We start from the raw sequence: 19,830 nt of genomic DNA on the forward strand, positions 1-19,830 counted from the left end.
TAATTATAAGAGTTTTATTAATTAGAACACCATTTTGGCATCTTCAGAGAATTTGGCCTTTGGAAAATGCTGCGTAAATTTAATATTCCCAATTTAAGTTCTGGGGTTCTTTTTATTCCAGCACTGTCTAAGGAATTTGCTGTACAAGTCTTTAGGTAATATTAACAGGAAACAGAACTTAGTACTATTGCTTTAAATATTGTTTTAAATTTATTAGTTTCTTATTGTAGCAAATTGCAGCTACCCTACCAAGTGCATTTTTGTACCCCCATAGACAGAATATATCCTTCCCTTTTTTCAGTTATGTGGACAGTTTATTAAATCTTATTTTTATTTATCTTTATTTAATATAAAATACTTTGTGCTTTAGCAAGAATTTTTTTTCTCCAGTGATAAAAATAGGATTAAAGTTATGAATTGAGCTGGTTACACTAATAGAAGATGTAGTATGATGAGGAGAGTGCTTAATTGGGGGAAGGCCAACTATACCAAAATTCAGCAGGAGCTGGAGAATGTAGATTGGGAGCAGCTGTTTGAAGGTAAATCCACATGTGATATGTGGGAGGCTTTTAAAGAGAGGTTGATTAGCGTGCAGGAGAGACATGTTCCTGTGAAAATGAGGGATAGAAATGGCAAGATTAGGGAACCATGGATGACAGGTGAAATTGTGAGACTAGCTAAGAGAAAAAAGGAAGCATACATAAGGTCTAGGCGGCTGAAGAAAGACGAAGCTTTGAAAGAATATCGGGATTGTAGGCGCAATCTGAAACGAGGAATTAAGAGCGCTAAAAGGGGTCATGAAATATCTTTAGCAAACGGGGTTAAGGAAAATCCCAAAGCCTTTTATTCATATATAAGGAGCAAGAGGGTAACTAGAGAAAGGATTGGCCCACTCAAGGACAAAGGAGGAAAGTTATGCGTGGAGTCAGAGAAAATGGGTGAGATTCTAAACGAGTACTTTGCATCGGTATTCACCGAGGAGAGGGACATGACGGATGTTGAGGTTAGGGACAGATGTTTGATTACTCTAGGTCAAGTCGGCATAAGGAGGGAGGAAGTGTTGGGTATTCTAAAAGGCATTAAGGTGGACAAGTCCCCAGGTCCGGATGGGATCTATCCCAGGTTACTGTGGGAAGCGAGAGAGGAAATAGCTGGGGCCTTAACAGATATCTTTGCAGCATCCTTAAACACGGGTGAGGTCCCGGAGGACTGGAGAATTGCTAATGTTGTCCCCTTGTTTAAGAAGGGTAGCAGGGATAATCCAGGTAATTATAGACCGGTGAGCCTGATGTCAGTGGTAGGGAAGCTGCTGGAGAAGATACTGAGGGATAGGATCTATTCCCATTTGGAAGAAAATGGGCTTATCAGTGATAGGCAACATGGTTTTGTGCAGGGAAGGTCATGTCTTACCAACTTAATAGAATTCTTTGAGGAAGTGACAAAGTTGATTGATGAGGGAAGGGCTGTAGATGTCATATACATGGACTTCAGTAAGGTGTTTGATAAGGTTCCCCATGGTAGGCTGATGGAGAAAGTGAAGGCGCATGGGGTCCAAGGTGTACTAGCTAGATGGATAAAGAACTGGCTGGGCAACAGGAGACAGAGAGTAGCAGTGGAAGGGAGTTTCTCAAAATGGAGACGTGTAACCAGTGGTGTTCCACAGGGATCCATGCTGGGACCACTGTTGTTTGTGATATACATAAATGATTTGGAGGAAAGTATAGGTGGTCTGATTAGTAAGTTTGCAGACGACACTAAGATTGGTGGAGTAGCAGATAGTGAAGGGGACTGTCAGAGAATACAGCAGAATATAGATAGATTGGAGAGTTGGGCAGAGAAATGGCAGATGGAGTTCAATCAGGGCAAATGCAAGATGATGCATTTTGGAAGATCCAATTCAAGAGTGAACTATACAGTAAATGGAAAAGTCCTGGGGAAAATTGATGTACAGAGAGATTTGGGTGTTCAGGTCCATTGTTCCCTGAAGGTGGCAACGCAGGTCAATAGAGTGGTCAAGAAGGCATACGGCATGCTTTCCTTCATCGGACGGGGTATTGAGTACAAGAGTTGGCAGGTCAAGTTACAGTTGTATAGGACTTTGGTTCGGCCACATTTGGAATACTGCGTGCAGTTCTGGTCGCCACATTACCAAAAGGATGTGGATGCTTTGGAGAGGGTGCAAAGGAGGTTCACCAGGATGTTGCCTGGTATGGAGGGTGCTAGCTATGAAGAGAGGTTGAGTAGATTAGGATTATTTTCATTAGAAAGATGGAGGTTGAGGGGGGACCTGATTGAGGTGTACAAAATCATGAGCGGTATAGACAGGTTGGATAGCAAGAAGCTTTTTCCCAGAGTGGGGGATTCAATTACTAGGGGACACGAGTTCAAAGTGAAAGGGGAAAAGTTTAGGGGGGATATGCGTGGAAAGTTCTTTACGCAGAGGGTGGTGGGTGCCTGGAACGTGTTTCCAGCGGAGGTGGTAGACGCGGGCACGATAGCGTCTTTTAAGATGTATCTAGACAGATACATGAATGGGCAGGAAGTAAAGAGATACAGACCCTTAGAAAATAGGCGACAGGTTTAGATAAAGGATCTGGATCGGCGTAGGCTTGGAGGGCCGAAGGGCCTGTTCCTGTGCTGTAATTTTCTTTTTCTTTGTTCTTTGATGCTGAAAGATGGAGAGCACACTACTAGTTTGAGAGTGGTCAAGCATTCCTATAAAATATTCCATTCCTTTTTCTCCACAATAAATAACATTTAGCTGTTAGTCCACTTGAACGTAGCAATTTATATGTTCTGGATGTGCCACAAGTTTGATGACATTTCTGTTTTCCTCTAAGCACGCATAATTTTTATTCAAGCATAATTGTTAGTAAATTAACAATTTGGAAGGGGAGGGAGATCAGTTATTGTGAGGGCATTTGGATTTATACTGACTCTTCAAATACTTGCGCATCTTTGATCTCAGTTCCTGATCTTTTGTAAATGCTGCAAACGTATTACTCATGAATGAAAGGGGCTGGTAGATTCAAACATTGTAGTGAGCATTGGCAACAAAAAAAAACTTTTAGTCGGTGAAAGCTCTCTCTGCTCACAAAAAGATTTGTTTGTTTTTTTTATTTGAATTTGGAAGGGATTATAAATGAACCTGAAATGGGTAGACTTGTTATGAATATTCATATGTTTTATATTTTGCATTGTAATTAATGCAGTGCTTTGTTCCTGGCAGTTTGAACAGGAAAACCAGCGCCTTGTCAGTGAGATGAATAGCCTGGTCGATGAAGTGAGGTAACTTTATAATAATGTGGCTTTCTTGACAGAAAAGCATGAAAAGAAAACAATTCGGACCTAATGCAGACTTTAATATAATTAATGTTTCTGTCAACTGTTTATGAAAATCATTGCAAGTGGAGGAAAATGTTAGTCCTCTAATATTTTCACAGACAAATGTTTTCTTAGATTTTTGAATCACTTTCCCTCTGAGATTGAATAATTGCACAAGTAAATGTATTCTCCCGTTCTTAGTTTTTTATATTTTTAAAATTTTGTCTGGAACATATTTGTTAGAATTCACAATCTATAATTTGACCATCTAAACTAATTCAATAACTTTATAGGTGGACATCCAGTTAACATACCCATATTTACATCATTTTCCTTAATGTTTTCTCTCCTTTCCTAAAAGCAACGACTCATGAAATTTCATATAGAGAAGTGTGAACTGCACAACTTTTCCCTGGAAAGGGGGCAAGTTTGGAGCCGCAAGCGGAAGTTAAGGAGGAACAGAAAGAAGGTGATCAGTTAGCTCAGGCTGCAGAGGCAGAGCAAGCAGTGCTGCCAGAGCTCTCAGGCAGTAAACCATTGATGAGAGATTCTCATGAATTTTCCCTCCCCTTCCAAATGCATCACCATCCCTGCTATCCACCTAACCCAGTGCTCGCAAATACCATCTGAGTGCCCCCAAACAGTCCAACCTCATGGGTCTTGTCCTTACATGACTAAGAATACCAAGATCAAAAGCAATTCAAGAAGAAAATGTTTATATTAACCAAGATACTGCATCACACTTCATTTGACAGTTGCTTCTCCTGAACATAGGTAACAAAAATCACCTCTGTGCAAAGTCCTAATGCCTATGTTGTGTGCTCACTATGAGATGCATCACCAGTGGCTACGACCAAGGAGCTGGAAGGTTGCTGACCCTCCACTGAGGACTCCTGAAATGGCCGTGCTGGGTGACCTTGGAGCTCTAGCTGTCCAGGGCTCAGCAGCAGATTAGAATATCTCAGCAGTGGCTGGGACAGTTTGGCACCAATAAGGGCACTGGTTGGGAATGTGACAGGGGAGCAGGCATGCTGCCATTCTCAGTGAGGACAGCATCCGCCACTACCATGGATTCAATGCCATGGGGTTGGGCTGCAATTCAGCACTTCTGCTGCTCCGCATGAAAAGAATGTCCAGGAGTGATTTGATCACAAAGCCCCTTTCAATGCTGTCCTTAGTGCTTTGCAAGACAGAAAACATGTTGGAGCTTAGGGCCAAGATGGCAGTCGTCTGAGCTTCCATCAAAGCTTTCAGAGTTGCCATCAGAGGGTTCATGATTGTGGATACTAATGCAGTGTTCATGGTGCTAACCACTCACTCCATGGTTAACTGACTGTATAGTCTGGATATTGTGCATGAAGACCCCACAGAAGTTGGAGGTGGACTCCTCGATGCTCTCAGCCATTGAGAAAATTGGCAGGCTGCCCAGTGAACAGAAATTTGTGGTTTATAGCCAACTGTTCTCTTCTGTAAGCTAGGTCCTAGAAGTCTTCATCTCCTCCCTCTGCATCAGGGGTAAACTCCAGAATACACACACACACATATCCAGGTGTAACAATGCAGGATTCGCCTTTGAGACCCCATACTTCACAATTCCAGTATGAGTACTGCTACAAAGTGATTCACTAACACTTAAGATACCATTCTTACCTTTGATCTCTACATCCCATGCATACCACCAATAAATCATAGTAAACCAAAGATACATACAAGTGGCAGCAGAATAACATGGCCCCAGCAAAGTGCACTTAGCCCTTCTCATCTCTTTCAATCATCCTTTTACCATGGTTATATTGCCCTGACAAACTCTTCTCATTCCACCATAAACACAAGTGGTCAAGCTAACATATTCCAGACCATTACAGACATGGCTGAGTGACTCTCACACGTTCCAACATTCTCCTTGTCTGTGGAGATATCGTTGCCTCAGGCCCCCTTACACAATATATCCCAGGCTCAGCTGAAAGCTGTTTTAACTCATGGTGTGCTGATTCCACAAACTGCCCAGGACATTGAGGTAATCAAGTAGTGTAGATTCTCATCCCACACTGGACAGTCCTGTCCACCTGCCCTTGCTCTTGCACATTTGTACTTGTTGAATTTCCCAGTGCAGATGTCTCTACTCTAGCCTCTAAACTATGCAGCTGCCTGCCTCTGAGCTAGGGTAAGTGAGTGATGGTGGATCTTCTGGAAAGATGCCTTCCTCTTCCTGTTCCATCCCTCTCCCTGGCGCCTGTCCGAGACTAAACCAGACTGTTTGCAATCTTGGTGTTATATTTGATCCTGAGATGAGCTTCTGATCACATATCCATGCCATCAGTAAGGCTGCCTGTTTCCACCTCCGTAACTTCACCCCTGCCTCAGCTCATCTCTGCTGGAACCCTCATTCATACCTTTGTTACCTGTAGACTTGACTATTCCAATGCATTCCTGGCTGTTCTCCCATATTCTACTCTCTGTAAACGAGGCCATCCAAAACTCTGCTACCCATGTCCTTACCCGCACCAAGTGCCGTTTACCTGTCGCCATTGTGCTCACTGACCTAGATGGGCTCCCAGTCAAGCAATGCCTCGATTTTAAAATTCTCATCCTTGTTTTCAAGTTCCTCCATGGCTTCAACCCCTCCCTATCTCATTTTTTTAATACCTGCGCTCAACATTCGTGCCTCTTGAGCATCCCTGATTTTAATAGCTCCACTCATTGGTGGCTGTGCCTTCAACTGCCTAGGCCCTAAGCTCTGGAATTCCATCCCTAAACCCCTGCCCCTTCTATGTCTTCTTTAAAGACACTCCTTAAACCTGCCTCTTTGACCAAACTTTTGGCCATCTGCCATAATATCACCTAATGTGGCTTGGTGTCTAACTTTCCTTTATAATGCTTTTGTGAAGCACCTTGGGATAGTATTATGTTAAAGGCTCTATATAAATATAAGTTGTTGCAGTTTTGCTGTGCCCTCTAGAGTTTTGAAAACTGAAAGGGAAGAGAGGAGCAAGGTATAACATTTAGTGGCAAGGGTAAGCAGAAAGAGAAGTGTCTGCAGAAAGCTGCAGCCTTTGTCATGCATAGTGTGTGAGGATGAGATTTCAGTGAGAAGTGAAAGAGGGTGAGATAGCTAAGAACCCTGCAGGACGACTCCGGCTTCTCCAGAAGCCGTGCTTCTGACATGCCCCCTACCTTACAATGTAAGCGACAGTCTATTACAAAGGGGACAGGACATGTATAGTTGCTTGGCCTCCTCCAGTGGCTGTCTGCTCCCTGTTATTCTGTGCCAACTTGTCCTGCAAGAAAGAAGGGAGTGAGTTAGTGTTCACCTGGTGAGATGTTTTGAGGATGTGCATGTCAGGGTAGAATAGTGTTGCTGGTGTGTGAAAAGATGGCACTGGTGTGAGGAGGTGAGGGAGGTGATAATGAGGAGAGTAGCAGGTGTGGAGTGATGTAATAGCTGCAGAATGAGGTGGAGTGAAGTGTGCTGCAGCGATTGGAGGAGAATGGTGAGAAGCAGGGGAGGGTAGAGGTGTGACTACTGAGGACACGGGTCTGCAGGGCGAAGAATATTGTAGTAGGGATATGAGTCAGGAGTCATACCTTAAGCAGCTTCTGCAGGTCATTTGAACTTTTTTCTGCAATGCAGGCATTGCATCCAGGTCCTTGAAGCAGTGCTTCTGTCAATGTCCTGCTCTGCAACCTCTGCCCATTGTTGCTAGGAAGCTAGTTGGGATATCATCATGCTGATGGGTGGAAAGGTGAGGTCCCTCCTTCCACTGACATCCTTCAAAGCTTGATCTGAAAAGCAGGGAGTCCTTCCACTGTTACATCTGCCTGTATTTCAGTGGTGTTTAAAATGAAACTGATTGCAGTTACAAAGCAACCCCCACTGCACCCCATTTAAGAACTGCTGGTTGCCTTCAACAGATGCCAGTGACGTCCGAAATCCCGCCACCCTATTAGGTAAGCTGCCATTGAAGAGCATGAATAGTGCTGGCGGCTCACTTATTTATGCTGTGTAGGCAGAGAGACCAGTTGAATGTGGTTCTTAGTCCATGTGCACAGGCCCGCCATCAGAGCGCACTAATTATTTTACACCATTTTCAACTAATTGTGAAATTAGGCCCAGCTGAAGAACATAAGTGCACAAATGAATAAATTGCAAGTGAAACCAAAGATTAAAAGAATCTCTTCCCTGAGTTGTGGGTCTTTGAATTACACTTCTAGCAAAAGCAGTGACACTTCTGTTCAATAGTTCCATTAACAAACACAGAGGTCAATATCTGCTGAAAATTAAAATTAACAGTCAGAAAGATGTGTATAGAATTAGAAGATCAAATGCTGCGCTAAACAAAATGCATCCTGCACTGTAAAAGTTATAGATGTGCCTTCAGGATAAAACTGGCCAGGTTCGAATAATGTATATTTTACTATTGAAGTAATTACTTAGAGTTTTACAACAGTGCCATGGGATCCAGAAAAAATTTCACAGAACTTCCCATAGCTCGTGCATATTCTCAGTTAACTCCCTCAGGAGAATAAATAAGTGGTATGGAATTCCTGATATTGTAGATGAGGCACAATCTGTGGGCTTGATGGCCTTTGACCTTTTTCATTCCATATTTTCATGTGTTCAAGGTAACCAGTAGTGCTTGAGAACATTTCCAATTTTCTTTGTCTCTTGTGCCTTCTTGTAGAGAGCTATTTTAGTTGTTTACTTTATATTCTTCTCTCTACCTAAAAAGAAAAACAGCTGTTTTAAATTTAGGCACTGTTCAGGGGTCAAAGGGGGCATAATATAATCCAGGATAAAAGGCTTTGTGCCATGTGTTGGGCTGGAAGTCTCGGTGTGAATGCACTGGCAGCATTTTTGTACAGCTTGCAAGTGATTATTTTTTAGACTGTACATTTAGATCTGATCTGAAGCTTTGTTTGTGATGTTTGTTTTCTCAGTCCTAGAGTACTGTTTCCAGTACATTAAAGATGAGCTGAAGAATTTAAAAGCAATTTCACTGCGCTCACTCTAGATAGTCCATGCAGAACCAATAAATGAGTAAAAATCAGAATTATTAACATCCATAAAATAGATCTCACAAAGAAGCAAAATGGTAACTAATTAAGAGCAAATCAACATTCCTTCAGAACTAGAGGTTGGGAATATGATCAGAGAGACTTTTGGTATTGCTAGGTCTTGGCATCAGGAAAGTACCTGGTGTAATACAGCTTTCACTTCTGGGAACATGGGTTTGATTCTAGCCAAGACCGATGTTATGAAAATCTCTCTCACGTGAAATGAGTTTGAACAATCTCAATCATCCTGGAATTCCTATCGAAAGAAAGAACTTACATTTAAATAGCACCTTCTATGACCTCAGGAAATCTCAAAGCGCTTTACAGCCAATGAAGTACTTTTAAAGTGCAGTCACCGTTGTCATGGGAGAACCATCATCATAAGGACTGCAGCGGTCAAGAGTCACCACTGCTATTTGAGGGCAATTAGGGATGTGCAATGAATGGGCTTTACCAGCATCAGCCTTACTCCAGAAACAAATAATTAAAAAAAAACATAATATGTATGGGGTCAAAGAATAACCTCCCTTAATGTGGCACTTCAAAAATCCATAGGGTGGTTGGAATGGAAAAGGAAGCGAACACTGCTACAGTCTTCTGAGTTTGGGGCTGAGACACATTTTCATGCTATTGTTTTTAGAAGATTTACTCTGAATGTAATCCCCATGCTATACCAGCGCTGAAGGTAACTTGAAATGGAGAAAATGTTCAAATTCCAACCTCCATTGTTCAGGGACCTAAAAGGAAACCAGCAAATTCTGGAAATCTGAAATAAAAACAGAAAATGTACAGCAGGCTGACCACTATTTAAAAGAGGGAGATAGGTTAAAGTTTCAGTTGTGACATCAGAATCTAGTTAGCTACTTTACCTTGTTGATCACCAAGAATAAGAGACTTGGTGCTATATTTATCTACAGTCTTGGTCCCTCCAAAAATGAGGAATTATTTCTTTTTTTTTAAAAGACACCAAATTATCATGATCTGTTTGTTGCATTTTCTTTCATTTGAAATGTTTAACAAGCCAAACTCCTTAACCTATGTCAAACAAAAGGAAAATGAGTTTCCCGTTACTGTTGTTATTCAAATCAGAATAATAAAGGTTCTTTTATATTTATAAACAGGCAAATTGAAGGTAAAGTAGTTGAAATCTCCAGACTTCAGGAAATCTTTACTGACAAAGTGCTGCAACAGGTGAGTTAAGTTTCATATTGTTATGTAATATAATACCAAAATAATTTATTCCTCGCAACACAGTTGAATTAGCTAAATTTGAATGTCCTGATATGATTAAATTATATCATTTTCATTTTATTCCATTAAGTAAAGTCCATCAGAACTGATTTAAATACATTCGGAACCAAATGATACTTAAAAAGTTTGTTCGTACAACGCATTTTTCCTATTAGGTGTGTACATTTCCCAGGCCCTTGGTGTCAAGTACTGTAATAGGAGGGTCTTCAGATTAACTTTCTCACTCAATATGGAAATGATGGCAGTTGCACCTTCTAAAAATTAGATACAGCGGCATATTATACCAAGCATAAAAGAAATGACAACCAGTGGTCTAAGCCATGAAGTGATGCTGTATTAAGTCAGGCTTGTGAATGATGGAGATCTGAGGTCAGGAATAAATTGCTACTCTTGGGCTTCTTGCCTATGATGCTCTTTTTATATGGGTATCTTTTATCCTGGTGTTCATGCTGTATTTATAGATTTGTCAACCTAACATTAATAAAAGTTAATTTCTTGCTGGTTTAAAATATTGCTTCAACCAATTTTAGTATAAAATACATTAAACATTTTTACAAATATGTATAATGGGTTTTGCTTTACAATAGTTTTGCTCAGTTCCAAGTTTTGTCAAGCCCATAAAAACAGTTGGTTCTTAAACACTTTTTAATAAAGATGTTCTGTTTGTAATGCATTTTTAGGTATAGGAATACATCTGAAAATTTGTATTTACAATGTTTGTATAATCAATATTTAGTAATAATAGGATGTTTTATATCTTTGAGGATAGAAGATATTTGCACACCCCCCAGTAACTTATGAGTTGTCAGCAATGTTACGTTTGTCACATTCTTGCATAGCAGTTTGAGAATTTTTTTTTACTAGTTGCTGTAATATTACATGTTATTGAAATGGAAATTATGGCTATCTAATGACATCTGGTCTTTCAAAAATTGCAAATGATGAGTTCTTCCTTCCTTGGCAGGAAAAAGAGATTGACAGTATTCATGAACTTGTTGTGGGTACAACTGAGAATGTTAAGGAAGGGAATGAAGACATTAGAGAGGTAAGGGATCATGTTCGTTGGCAGATGTCATGTGTACAACTTTCTCTGCAAGATGAACGACTCATTTCTGGAAAACGAGAAAGCAGAGAGCCATCAATGCAAATTAATGTTATTAATTAGGGCTGAAATCATCTGGAAAGAACTGTGAGGCTTACCCTGACCACCATTAAATTCCATTCTTTTCTAAAATAAATATGCTATTTTGTGACCATAAATACTGACGTCCAGCAGTCCTTACTTTAACTTTCCTTCATCAATCTTAGTGTAACAGATACCCAGCACAGAACTTCACTTTTAGTTTTGCTGTAGTTCTATATGTCTCTTTTTTTAGGAAGGCGAAAGAGAAAATTCTTTTAAAATTTACTAATTACTTTATAGGAAGGATGTCAGGGCCTTAGAGGCCGCAGAGAAGATTTACTAGAATGTTACCAGAGATGTGGGACTTCAGTAACAGGGAGAGACTAGAGAAGCTGGGGTTGTTCTCCTTAGAGCAGAGAAAGTTAAGGAGTGATTTAAAAGAAGTGTTCAAAATCATGAAGAGTTTTGATGAGTAAATAAAGAGAAATAGTGGCAGAAGGATCAGTAACCAGAGGACACCGATTTTAAGATAATTCGCAAAAAAGAGGTGAGATGAAGAGAAATTTAGTTACGCAGCGGGTTGTTACGATCTGGGATGCATTGACTGAAAGGATGGTGGAAGCAGATTCAATGATAACTTTCAAAAAGAAATTGGATAGATATTTGAAGGGGAACAATTTTCAGGGCTATGTAGAAAGGACAGGGGAGTGGCACTAATTGGATATCTCTTTCAAAGATCCAGCAGTGGCACATTGATTACATTCTGTAACTTAGTTTATTACTTTAAATTCTAAAATACTAAACTCTAAAGTACCTACCAGCAAATCACCAGTGGTGGTGCTCACATGTCTTGGGTCTGGACCACGGTTATGATGTTAGCAATTGACTTGGTTTGTCTTTTTAAGGCCACAGCTTTAAATTGCCAAATCCAAGTAAACTGATTATAAATAACTGAGATCGTTCACAGGTCGATTGTAATTGTTAATTTCGTATCAGTCACTGTCCAGCTTTCTTTATTATTGAAAGATTGTTTTGCACGGATAGCACTTTGAGATTAGTGCTTGACTTTATATATTATGTATACATATAGGTCTTGAACTTGATGTCATCAAACACCAATGATAGTGGTGCTATTCTTCACATGACCCCAGCCCAAGATTCTAACACTCCCTCCATGATTTTCCTCATAATATTTCAGCCTAATATCCCTAAAGAACATATTTGGGCTTTAAACCTCTGCCTGCTTTGCTCACACATATCTGTTTTATATTGAAATTGCTGAGTGGGTTGTAACAATCCATCTCAAAAAGCATTGTAAAGTAGAATGTACGGCAATATCAATGGGAAAATGTATGATAAAAGTGTCAGCATTAAACTGCAATACCAGTTGTACCTGTAGGTAGTGCTGATATGGTTTTTCAGTATTAATTGCCACAATTTCAGCTGCTGCAACAACAGCTACATGAACTCCAAATACCAGGTGAGCCAGTGTGCAATTTCAGGCTGTAGCCACTGAGTGTCACTGTTGAACAGCCTTATTGAGCCTCCATGACCTTAACCAGGAGTTAAGAATTAATAAAATTAATTAAAAACCTGTAGCAAATAGTTAGGCTTCTACAGTTCTCTTGCAATTCACCTTCTCAACACATCATTTTTGTGGTCACCATTCATTCTTCATGCCCCAATGGGACCATCATCCAGACCACGTTCGCTGAAAGAAGCCGAGGGCTCAAGCTGTTGCTTGCTTGGGATCTCCGTTTTCCTTTCTCCCTGAGTCAGACTGTAATCTGCCCAGAGCCATGGAGTCTTCCCTAGCATAAGATTGTTCTACTCTCAACCACATTGAGAGCAACATTTGGTCCTTTGGGCAAAAGACAAGCTAAGGCCTCCTGTCCCCACACCTCCTTCAGTGGTTGGAAAATCATTTTTTCAGTGGTTAGGATAGGAAAAAAGAAGCGCTGCCCACCTTGTTCAAATCAGAAATAGGGCCATGAAAGGGGAAAACTAAGGATAACTGCCTGGTTCACCACTTCCCTCACAGAGAGTGCAATTAGGACCTCAATGGAAGGGTTGATAAATGATTGATTTTCCTATCCCCACAGTGACAAAAATGGGGGAGGGGGAGTGACAGTAACATAAGTCCCCTTCCTCTCCTCCCACCCTTACCTGCTCCCTGCAACTAATAAAAAAATCTGGGGCTGAAGGGGGAGCTGACTGTTGCAGTTTCTTTGCCAATGCTCTCCTGCCCCAACCTATTTAATCATCTACCCCCGTCCTCCTACCATGGTGTTGCCATCTCCCCTCATCCCTACATCGGTTAGGAATTAAGCTGTTTGTCACTTCCGTCGCCATGGTCCCTCCCTTTAGCTGATAAAATCGGGCCCTGATAGAGTGATGAAGAATCTATTGCTGAACTCCCCTCAGCTCCATGTTCAGTTGGAAATTCTGGCTACTTTTTCCTGCTGAGGTAGATTCCCTTGTTTCTCCCATCCTGCTTCTCTTCTTACCCCATTGTTCTCCCCACTATTAGCCTCCCCTCCTCTGTTGTCATACATACTTGACAGAAAAGCATTTAAATTGTAACAAATTGAATGATTTGATACCTACATCCAAACATTACTGCTGGAAATATTTATTGGAAGTGTAATTGGCACATATGAAATTGAGAAAAGCAATGTTGTTGGCTATGTAATAATGAGTTCTATTCATCCAACAGGCAATCAAAAATAATGCTGGATTTCGTGTGTGGATCCTCTTCTTCCTGGTGATGTGCTCGTTCTCTCTGCTTTTCCTGGACTGGTATGACAGCTAGCAGATGGAGATAGCCAACGGTCTTCATTGTGTTGTATTCAATATGACCTGACAGAACTTTATTGATGCTAATAATATACAACTTGTGCACAGGAGACTAGCTTACACAAAAAATGACATCTAAAATCAGCACTTGCAATACACTGCAGCTGCACTTTGCAATATTATTTAACAGGTTTATGTGCTCAGTTCTGTAACAAACATACTGATCTGTTTAAAAATATTTTCTTTTATACTAGATAGTTTAATGTTTATTTTTCTCACAGGCAACCAACTCAGATATTGCCTGTGTGATGTCCAATAATGTTGGTTTACAATTCTACAGTCTTGAAATGAACCTGTGAACAGAAACAGCATTAGGAGGCTCTCGCTTTGTAAGTTGCAATGTGGTATTTGTAGTTCCAAGAATACAGCAATTTCAATGTTGTGCACATTGCTGTCAGCATGAAATAAATGCAAACTGTTGGCTTATTAATTAAGCAAAGTGTATTTATCATTTGATATTGTTAATAAAAGTAATAATCTGAGATTGCTAAAATCCCTGCATGACCATTGTGTTTGAACAGTCAGATACGCCTCCTGAGCAGAAGAGGGTTGAAAACTCCAAATAGTTCAGTGCTTAAATACAGTGCCATACAGACTATGAAGGCGCATGGATTGATCGCTAGTCTCTGATATGTTAACTATATTTAGCCAAGGCAGTCAGTGGTTACAATGCAAAAACATTGCCCTCAGCTGCCCTTTGTCAGGGAGGGAAGAAATGTTGGGGTTCCTGCTCCTGATTGCTGGCCAGTGGCCTCTGCTGGGTAGTACACAAGTTGGAATCTGGTGACAACCAGATCATCTTAGTCATGATCTCCTTTATGGTCAATAAGCCAACTCACACAAAGAATGGATATTGGGGAGGTTTCCTAGCAAGACTAGTGGATGTAATTTTCATCTTCATCACTGAGCAGTAAACTGCAGAGGGAGTGCCTATGCCCGTTACAGAGCCCATGTTATTTTCAATCCAATTGATTTGAATGGTAAAGAAAACCGTGAAGATGAAAATTGCCCTAGCAGCTATGGTGTTGGTGAGGAGAAATAAAGCAGAGTTACATTTGAATGATTTACAAACAATTAGATGCTGTAATAGATGCATTGCATTTTTCAGGATTGATGAACGAAGAATGGCTTTCCTTATGTGTAATGATCTTGTGATTATGATGTATTCGGATCTAAACTTATTTTAATTTCTGCATGATAATTGTCAAAGTACTGCATTATCGCCTATGATTGTAAACTGAAAAAAAGTTTTACACTGGGACAACATTTTTCTCTTAGATAAAAAAAACACATTGACTGAGGATGTCTTACTTGACTTTATTTGTTTTAAATAGTGAATCAGTTATACCCTCATTGCTTCATTTTACATCCAATACAAGTATCATTTTTGCTCAGATGTATAAAACATATGGAGTTCTGTACAAACAAGACTTAAATAACACCATAAACACTAAATGACAAGTATGGCACACGTTTTACAAAGCACAATGTTTTGGCACTCATTTTAATTTGTTGTGTTTCTGCATTTTTTTCCCTCTTTTTTCCTTTCACGTCTTTCCCTCAACATCCAATAAAATTCACTTATGTAGAAATTGGTCTCAAGTCGTCCACATCTGTTTTTTTGGCTTGATATTGGCACTGTTTCATTCTAAGGGCCAATCTGACCAACTGGCTTCTGCATACTTATTTAGATATCAAATAGAACAATTAGCTATTTGCAGTAACAATATGAGGTGCTTATTTCCTCCTGAATTTGAGGAGAGATGGAGAAGGGATGTCAAACCAAGGAAAGATTACTTAAATCCAGGATTATGTAAAATGTGTGTATATAATTTAAACCATGTTAATTATAAAACAGGTTATGCACAGGTACTGCTGAAAAATAATTTTTTTTAAATGTCCAAAGATGACAGTCTTTTGTAATCAGTAAAAAAGATTTCATTGAAAAAAAAAGTAGTTTGAAATAATTCTCATACTTTAAAAACACTACATTTTGTTTGAATTTTCCATACAAATTCAGCTTAAGAAGACTCCTATTGTTGTTGACGACTGCAGAAATGCTTAGTTAAGTTTTAACTCCTGGATCTCTTCCTGGGGGAGGAGAAAGAGTTCCAAGTGCCATTCAAATCCTGACCAGTCAAGGCATGTACATATTTCAGGAAATAGCTGCTTAGGACACCTCCTAAAATGGCAGGAACCAACCTAAACCCTTTTTAACATATAAAATCATGTTATTTTCTTCAAAATTTGTTATCAGTGTAGAATATCCCCATCTATTGCAAGAAATGAGGCAATGGGATTCTTCCTTTGCAAAGCCATATTGTTGGCTCAGAAAAGCAACACAGAAGGGCTTCAGAATGTGGCCTATACAAATTCTGGTAGACTAACTAGGAGCTCTACTTGGCTGGGCATCGATGAGCTGTGGCCACAGTACACCTCCATCTTTTACTTTAGTGGTGCTTATAACTAAAGGTGGTGGAACTGATTTGTTGTCCGTAAAACCACAGAGCATAACTTTGACCCAACTGCCAAATTCGCTATCCATAAACTGACCCCAACTATCCATTTCCTGGATTCAGTTTCAGCTAAACGCAAAGTTTGTATCAATGTCGCTGCAACAAACAAAATGGACTATTTTATTCTAAATGGTTTCGTTTTATAAAATCTCTTACTGCTTTCATAGTCTAAGAAAAACAGGTCATTACTATAGTTGAACACAGAACAAGAGTAATACTGTATCTGCTGATTTGAAAATACAACAGAAACTTGCTATTCTAACATACCATATGATCAAGTATCCACTACATGGAATTTTTTGGAGGTGACCTTGTCCTTTTTTGGAAAAAAGAAAAGCATAATGAGTATAAGGGTGTTTAATGAGTATAAGGGTGTTTAATTGCATTTTTAGAAGATCTAGCCAGAGAATTGGTATGTGGAGCAGGTCTTTTCTACTTATTTACTTTCACATCCACAACCTGAGATTAATAAAAGTACAGCAATCCTAGCTGAATGTCCTAATAAAATGAGACAAGCATGCCATCTTGCAAAGAATTTCATTAACACTTAACAAATAACATAAACAGAATGAAGAGGAGTGGAAGAACAACTGAGCTGGACCAAATTAACAAGTTCTCTTCCATACCTTACTAATGTCAGTGCCTTGTACATTAAGCAGCTAATGTTGGTTCCTCTGGTGGTTTCAGCAAGGAACTGTAGGTTGGACCTGGCAGCTTACTCGGCTGTTTTGCCAGCACCTTCACTTTCTTTCTCCAACACCTTCTCTTCAGAGAGTGCAGCCAGCCAGGGTGATACAGAGCGTGAAATGGTCTGTTTAGCCAAGTTGTAGTGGTTGATGACAGTGTAAAATCTTCCCCGAGAAGCAGAATCCTGTTCAGAGTAGTAGGTCTCCAACCCAGCTGGAATGCAGCGGTTATGCTGAAGAGAAAAAAGCAGCAGACAGGCTGGTATTAGTGGAAATAATCTGCCAATGAAAAATCTGCGTAAATCCGTTGTACTTTTCTCCTAAACACAGTTACTTTATCAGGATGAAAATTGTGAACAATGTATGTAATCTTTACTTCTTAAAATGGAATGAATTTACAGAATTTAGGTTCATTGATAGGAAGATGTTGATTATTGTGCACTCATTTTCATAGTAATGAAAACCAGGCGCTTATCCATTGTCTCGAGATAAGGAGGCCAAAGAAGAAGAAATAAATCTGATTAATTTATAATGGTCATTTGGTAAAGAGGTGATGATCCATTCCATGATCCACTACAGGTTACAGTAGATTTCAAATATTATTTGCTATTTGTACCATCTTATGAATAGCAGAGCGAAAGCTTGAAGCAGCTTACTGAACAGCTTCTCATACTGGTGTAATGTTCTAAAATATATTTATATATAATTTATGCCAACTTGTTGATCTGACACCCACTTGGAATTTCAAATATTCTGGACTTGTTCGCTCCTCCATCTTAATTTCAACTTGCTCAGACTCACCTCAGTTTTTGGCTTAATTTCTGAAGCAAGCTCTGATTTCAAAGGTTCAATGGTCCCTAAACAGGTAGGAACATTGCTCTGAATCTGTACTGTATGAATGCCAAGAAATCTGTCTGCTGACAATCTATCCCTTCCTGCCCACCATAGGGCTTTCCCCCGCCCCCTCACCCCCACTTGCTTTCACTGTGCCAGGACCAGCTGAAAACAACTAAAAATATGTTCAAAATCTGAGCACTAGTCAAGCATGTGCATATAAAATGCACATGTTAACTCACTGGTTTAAAGAGTCACAGAATAGCTCAAATCTGTAGTTAAAGCAACAGGGTGATTGGCTGTGAGGTATGAGAGCTATCTGATTTCAAGCTGAGAGTGTGTCTATATTGCATATTTTTAATTATTTTTGCAGCACAGTCAAACACTAAATTTAAACTGGTCTCTGATGACCTCTTTCTGGAAAGGATGTAGCTGTTTTGTTAGTTCAATACACATTGGGATGGGGTAGAAATTCTCCTTGGCTGTAAAAACTTTTGATTGCTCCGTTCACTGTAGCTCACCAAGTTTTGGAACCTTTGTAGATGATATTTTGTAATTTCCTAACGGATATACAAGGATCAAGCATTTGTAATGGCTATCAAATATTAAGATACAAATCTCATCCAAGTGTTAAAAGTAAGTAACTTATTTTCCAGGCTGTTGCAAAAGAAAAGAAAACTTTAATGGCTACCCTACCAACGGACATCCTGCTTACATGAAATTTACAGCACAAAAACAGGCCATTTGGCCCAACCAGTTTGTCGCTGTTTATGCTCCATACAAGCCTTGCAGTCCTCTTCATCTATCCCCTTTAGCATATACTTCTCTCCTTTCTCCCTCATCTGCTTCTCTAGCTTACCCCTTAAATGCATCTATCCTATTCACCTCAACTACCCCTTGTGGTAGCGAGTTCCATATTCTTACCACTCTTTGGGTGAAAAGGTTTCTCTTGAATTCCCTATTGGATTTATTTGTGACTGCCTTCAATTCATGCTTGCAATCATCTTGTCTTTATTCCAGCAGAGTTGCTTTGTCCTGGAGCAGTGAATCTGCTTAAATCAGGTATCATAAGATTCAGCCCTTGTGTCTTTGATCAGCTGTCTTTCCAGTGGGATCCAAGGGGAGAATAAACAGCAGCAACCGCCAATTGGTTTAGTTCAACCAAGCATACAAATCCCTGCATCAAGGCAGATCTCGATGAAGAGGCGTGTGACTTTATTTTAAACTCATCAAAGCACTGTTGTGATTTTGATATCAGAAAATGATTTTAAAATGCCAATGCTCAAGAACTATATGATTTTAAACTGCTAGACATGAATCGTTGGTTTTAGCCTGAGCTACATGGTCTGTCTGCTTACTGTTCATCTACTGGAGAAATCAGGAGGGCAGCCTTTACCATTATCGATGTATACCCAGTGGCATAAAGATTCATTGTTTGCCTTTGGAAACTGACCTTTGTAGTGAGCGTGTGTAAAAGGAGTATTGAAAGAATATCCAAGTTGTAACCACCATTTCTTTCAGTCACGCCTACAACTTGTAAAACGTCCCAAGGCGCTTTACAGGAGCATTATCAGACAAAATGTGACACCGAGCCGCAAAAAAATATTAGAACAGGTAACTAAATAAAAACAAGAAATGCTGGAACCACTCAGCAGGTCTGGCAGCATTGTGAAAAGAGAAGCAGCGTTAACGTTTCAGGTCAGTGACCCTTCTTCGGAACTAAATACAGGGTTAAGAATTATCTTAAAGGAGAGAGATTTAAGGAGGCAATTCTAGCTTTTTCGGACTGAAGGTGCAGCCAGCAATGGTGTGGCAAAATATGTACAAGAAGCCAGAGTTTGAGAAGCGCAGAGATCTGAGCCTTGTAAGGCTGGAGGAGTTTGCACAAATGGGAAGGGGGGTGAGGCCATGGAGGGATTTGAACAGCTGCTCAATATAAAAATGGTCATCTGTTGGAAAATGTAGCCAGTATTAAATGGAAAGCGAGTCGGATTCCAACAGCAATGACAGAATTGCGTATGTTATGAAAGAGCTTCCATTTTTTGTTAAATATTTTTGGAAGACTCATTTAAAGTGTGGAAATGGATTCATTTTGGAAGACTGAAGATTTCATAGATGTTGGACTTTTTTTTGTTCAAAGTTCACTGAAAGGACACAGAGGTCTTGTTTGAAAACAGCCTTTACT

General features: G+C 39.8%; 2 protein-coding genes across 4 annotated transcripts in view; one reads left to right on the forward strand and one right to left on the reverse strand.

Moving 5' to 3' along the window:
* stx18 (syntaxin 18) overlaps positions 1-14,910 on the forward strand; it is a 157,974-nt gene extending 143,064 nt beyond the window's left edge. For both annotated transcript variants that reach the window (XM_068044388.1, XM_068044397.1), the window contains exons 8-11: positions 3,230-3,288; positions 9,501-9,570; positions 10,595-10,675; positions 13,470-14,910. In XM_068044388.1, coding sequence (XP_067900489.1) covers positions 3,230-3,288; positions 9,501-9,570; positions 10,595-10,675; positions 13,470-13,565 — 306 coding nt within the window. In that variant the 3' untranslated portion in view covers positions 13,566-14,910. The remainder of the gene's footprint in view (positions 1-3,229; positions 3,289-9,500; positions 9,571-10,594; positions 10,676-13,469) is intronic.
* Positions 14,911-14,933: 23 nt separating this feature from the next.
* LOC137376245 (neuronal vesicle trafficking-associated protein 1-like) overlaps positions 14,934-19,830 on the reverse strand; it is a 78,690-nt gene continuing 73,793 nt past the window's right edge. For both annotated transcript variants that reach the window (XM_068044410.1, XM_068044420.1), the window contains exon 5: positions 14,934-17,044. In XM_068044410.1, coding sequence (XP_067900511.1) covers positions 16,841-17,044 — 204 coding nt within the window. In that variant the 3' untranslated portion in view covers positions 14,934-16,840. The remainder of the gene's footprint in view (positions 17,045-19,830) is intronic.

The sequence above is a fragment of the Heterodontus francisci genome, chromosome 1 (genome assembly GCF_036365525.1).
Source record: "Heterodontus francisci isolate sHetFra1 chromosome 1, sHetFra1.hap1, whole genome shotgun sequence".
NCBI lineage: Eukaryota > Metazoa > Chordata > Chondrichthyes > Heterodontiformes > Heterodontidae > Heterodontus > Heterodontus francisci.